Source organism: Drosophila eugracilis, unplaced genomic scaffold (assembly GCF_018153835.1).
Source record: "Drosophila eugracilis isolate 14026-0451.02 unplaced genomic scaffold, ASM1815383v1 contig_1081, whole genome shotgun sequence".
Classification (NCBI taxonomy): domain Eukaryota; kingdom Metazoa; phylum Arthropoda; class Insecta; order Diptera; family Drosophilidae; genus Drosophila; species Drosophila eugracilis.
Genome location: NW_024571855.1, coordinates 10,382 through 14,410, shown reverse-complemented (window position 1 = coordinate 14,410; position 4,029 = coordinate 10,382). Strand labels below are relative to the sequence as shown.

General features: G+C 40.8%; 1 protein-coding gene across 1 annotated transcript; it reads left to right on the top strand.

The window, feature by feature from the left end:
- The first annotated feature begins 292 nt into the window (after positions 1 to 292).
- Positions 293 to 2,070, top strand: LOC108106823 (serine protease inhibitor 42Dd). Its single transcript, XM_017214059.1, has 4 exons — positions 293 to 305; positions 367 to 1,211; positions 1,262 to 1,400; positions 1,459 to 2,070. Exons 1-4 carry the CDS (start codon positions 293 to 295, stop codon positions 1,596 to 1,598), a joined length of 1,137 nt encoding a protein of 378 aa, XP_017069548.1. The 3' UTR covers positions 1,599 to 2,070.
- Positions 2,071 to 4,029: the final 1,959 nt, after the last annotated feature.

Genomic DNA, 4,029 nt, shown 5'->3' with positions numbered 1-4,029 from the left:
TGAACGTTTATTTTTATAACAAGTTTAGCAGATAAAAACTTTGAATAAAGAAGAGCCGTTAAGTTTGAGATGGTTGGTTAATGTCGAACATATGCACTTTTCATACGTTTTGCAACACTGACATCGCTCACCCTTCCCTCTCGCACAGTAAGCCCAGACACATGGCCATAAACAAATAGCATTTGAAATTGATTTACCTGCTAATGTCCATGTCCAGCCGTCGTTATTAAGTCAATTAACTAGAAATAATCAGCGTCTGCTGATATTCCCGAAGTCTGAAGTGGCAATTCCAATGAAATACTTGAGTAAGCGGGAAAAACAGATCCAAACTTTACACCTAAAACTTTCTCAATTTCTCTTTTACAGATCTGATTTTGTTGGCCTCATCGGTGGCTTGTCGGTTCAGCGATGATTTCTATCAAATATTAGCCAAGGAAAATGCGCACAAGAACCTCATTGCATCGCCGATTTCCGTGGAGATTGTCTTAAGCATGATGTACATAGCAGCTGGGGGGAAAACGGCTAAGCAGCTAAGAAACACTCTGCACTTGGCTGAGGATAAGGAAGATGTGGCTGACAGCTACAGGGAGTTTTTCAAAAGTCTTCAAGATCGGGAAAAGTCTGTGACCCTTCATCTAACAAACCGGATATATGTCAACAGAAAATATCGCCTAGTTCCGGACTTTAATAAGTTAGTGCAAGGGTCCTTCAAGGCCAAAGCCAAGGCGATCAACATGGAAAATCCTATTAATGCCTCATCGATTGTCAATGGTTGGGTAGCCAAGCAGACGCGTGGCAAGATCACGGACATTGTTGCACCCAGTGACATGCATTCCGATCTTAGCACGATTCTGGTAAATGCCATTTACTTCGAAGGTCACTGGCAACACCAATTCCATGATGATGATCAATCCAACGAGGAGGATTTCCATATAACCATTGACAAAATCATTCCCGTCGAGATGATGACCTTCTCTGGACAGCTAATGGCAGCCAACTTGGATGACTTAGATGCCAAGGTGATAGAGCTACCCTACCGGAAGTCTAACCTTTCGATGCGCATCTTCCTGCCCAACAAAATCGATGGTCTTATAAAGTTGGAAGAAAAGCTTTCTGGTTTCTCGAGGGTCCTGCAGAGAACTTCAGTGAATGTGAAGCTGCCCAAGTTTAAAATCGAATTAAGCACTCAGTTAAGTTCAGTTCTTAAGAAGGTTAGTATCTCTCTGAATATAAACTTTTCCAGTTCTATAACTTCTTTTAGTTAGGCATTCGCGAAGCCTTTGAAAACTCCGCTGACTTTGAAGGCTTAGTCTCGGGCACGGGCGTCAAGATTGATAAAATCATACAAAAAGCCTTTTTAAAGGTCGACGAAAGTGGCTCCGAGGCTGCCGCAGCAACAGGTATTTAGTCATAGTTACTTAGTAAATACATCTTACTGGATTATATTTTCATTTTCAGGAGTACATATTCGACGAAAGAGGTCGCTTGATAACCTTCAGCCGTCCATGAATTTCATAGCAGATCATCAATTCGCTTACGTAATTCGTGATCATAAAACGGTCTTCTTTCAGGGACACATTGTTGAGCCTCATTGGTAATGATGGTTAAGGGAGTTCTTGAATAAAAAATATCTTAGATAAGTATGATTTATGTTTTATGTGCCATAAAGGGGAACGACCACGGAGGCGTGCTTGGTCCGAGTGCACGTTCAAGAACTCTAAACAGGAGGAACATTAGTTTGTTGCTCCACACACACGCATATCTATGATACTTGGGGGGTTCATGGGGCATATGTCATTTAAAGAAGTTTTTGTAAACAAACATTTCATGAGTATGAGAATATATTAAGCTATATTATTGAATTTGACATACCAAAGTGCTTAATAATGCTCTTTCCCTTAAACTGCTCTTTGATAATCAAACAATAATCATAGGCGTACAGATTCTTCCTTTACCCTTCTCACACTTGAAAATCTCAAAGTTTCTAACTTCACAGCTGTGCCCCCAAGGAAGAATTTCTAAAACCTTTCACCTATCTTAATGGGGTCACTCTTACCTTTACACCCCTCTCTGATAAGAGTAGAGATTCCTGCTTTGCCGTCATCAAAATGGAAATTCCTTTAGTTTTTCTTTCTAAAACCATATGTGCCTGGTCAGTTTGGCCTAACCTTTTGCCTTATCCTCCTTCCGAAGCAACTGCTAATTGAGCTTCGACGACAAGAGTTCGGGCCAATGACGTCCATAGAGGCCGACGCTAAGCACCACACAGCTGTTTGACCTTTTGGCCTTAGCGGAAAAGGCAAAGACAACGACATCGATAAAAGTTATAGGCGGCCATAAATTAAAATGCAAATTAAAAGACGACAAAGCGAGATAGAAGTATCTAATTGTGAGGGAGGAAGAAGGGAGAAGGTCGGTCAGAGGCAGGCAAATAATTATCGCTCTGTACTGTCATTTTTTTATCGCCTTAATTATGGCCAATATTTGGGCAATATAAAAAGGAAATATCGTTGAGTCAGCTAAGGGAAAATAACCAAGGAAAAGTTGTCATCATTCTTGGCCAAGCAAAAAAGTTTTAATTAAAAAAATTGTTAACTTTGGTGTGGAAAAAATATAAAGAAGAAGAATTGCGGAAAACTACGTGAAAATGCCGCTGGTTTTTTTTTTGCTTTCTGCTGGACACGCGACAAATTAGACGGGCCACGTCTGTCAGATGGATTTTCCGTTTTCCCGTTTTCCGCCTGCTAATCCCTGCCAGCAACTTTTTATCCACAGTTTTTCCTTCCAACAGACCTCGTCGTAAATCCGAAATCAGCTTAAATTTAATTTCTGCGCTTTCCTTCTTGGTTTCCTAGAAAGGGAAATACGGGCGGGCGGATGTAGGTAGAATGCCGGAAGTGAAGCCAGGAGCTGTTTCCTTTTGGCTTGCAGAAATGCTTAGAACTGCCGGAGGCTAGGAAAACTTTGCTAAGCAAACTCTTCGTTTGCCTCTTTGGGATTTTTCGTTGCGACAAGTTGGACTTGGAAAAGTTGGGGAGGGCCTTGCAAGGGTGTTAAAATCAAATAAAACTTATGAAAATACCAAGTGTTGGTTGGCAAGGTACTGCTACTTCTCGATTTCTTATTTTAAAATTAATTGTTGCATTATATAATAAAATTAGTTTAAATTTTATTACTATACCCGTTACTCGTAGCAATCCGTAGAAGAGTATGTAACAGATAGAAGGAAGCGTTTCCGACCCTATAAAATATATATATTATTGATCAGGATCAATAGCGAAGTCGATTGAGCCATGTCCGTCTGACCGTTGGTCCGTCTGTCCGTCCGTCTGTCCGTATGAACGCTGAGATTTCAGGAACTATATCAGATACAAAGTTGAGATTAAGCATTAAGATTCTTGAGGTCCCTGGACAGCGCAAGTTTATTTCAGCATTCACGCCCACTCTAACGCCCACAAATCACGAAGTTATCATAGTTATCATTCGAAGTTATTCATAACCAAAGGAATAAAGCTACGAAAGGTAAAACAAAGACACAAAAGGTAACCTCCTATCGATTATCAAAACTTTTCGATAAACCAACAAAAAGGAAAAGCCAAACTTTTGGGCCCTGTAATTTATGAGCTCTTCGAAATGCTGCCTCGAGAACGTTAGAGATTGAAATTAGAGGAGTAACCAAGCAGTTAACAAATTGCTTGGCTAAACGATTTTCTTACAAGTGCGCAACTAATTAAGAATATGGAAGGACACGAGAGTCCATGGACAAGGACAGCCCCACGCACACACACGTGCCACAAGTGGCAGGCGGTGAAAGCGAATAGAAGAAGCAGCAGCCGCAGGATTAATGAGCTGCCACTTGAAGCACTTTCAACGCCAAAAAGGAAAGGAAAGGCAGACAAATGTGGCAACAACTTAATTTAAACACGGGGAAATTAAGGAAATGCCCTCGGCTTGGGGTGAAAAAATTAACAAACTGTCAGTAGGTCGGGGTTAAAACTATAAGGAAAACTATATAGGAACAGCTGTGTT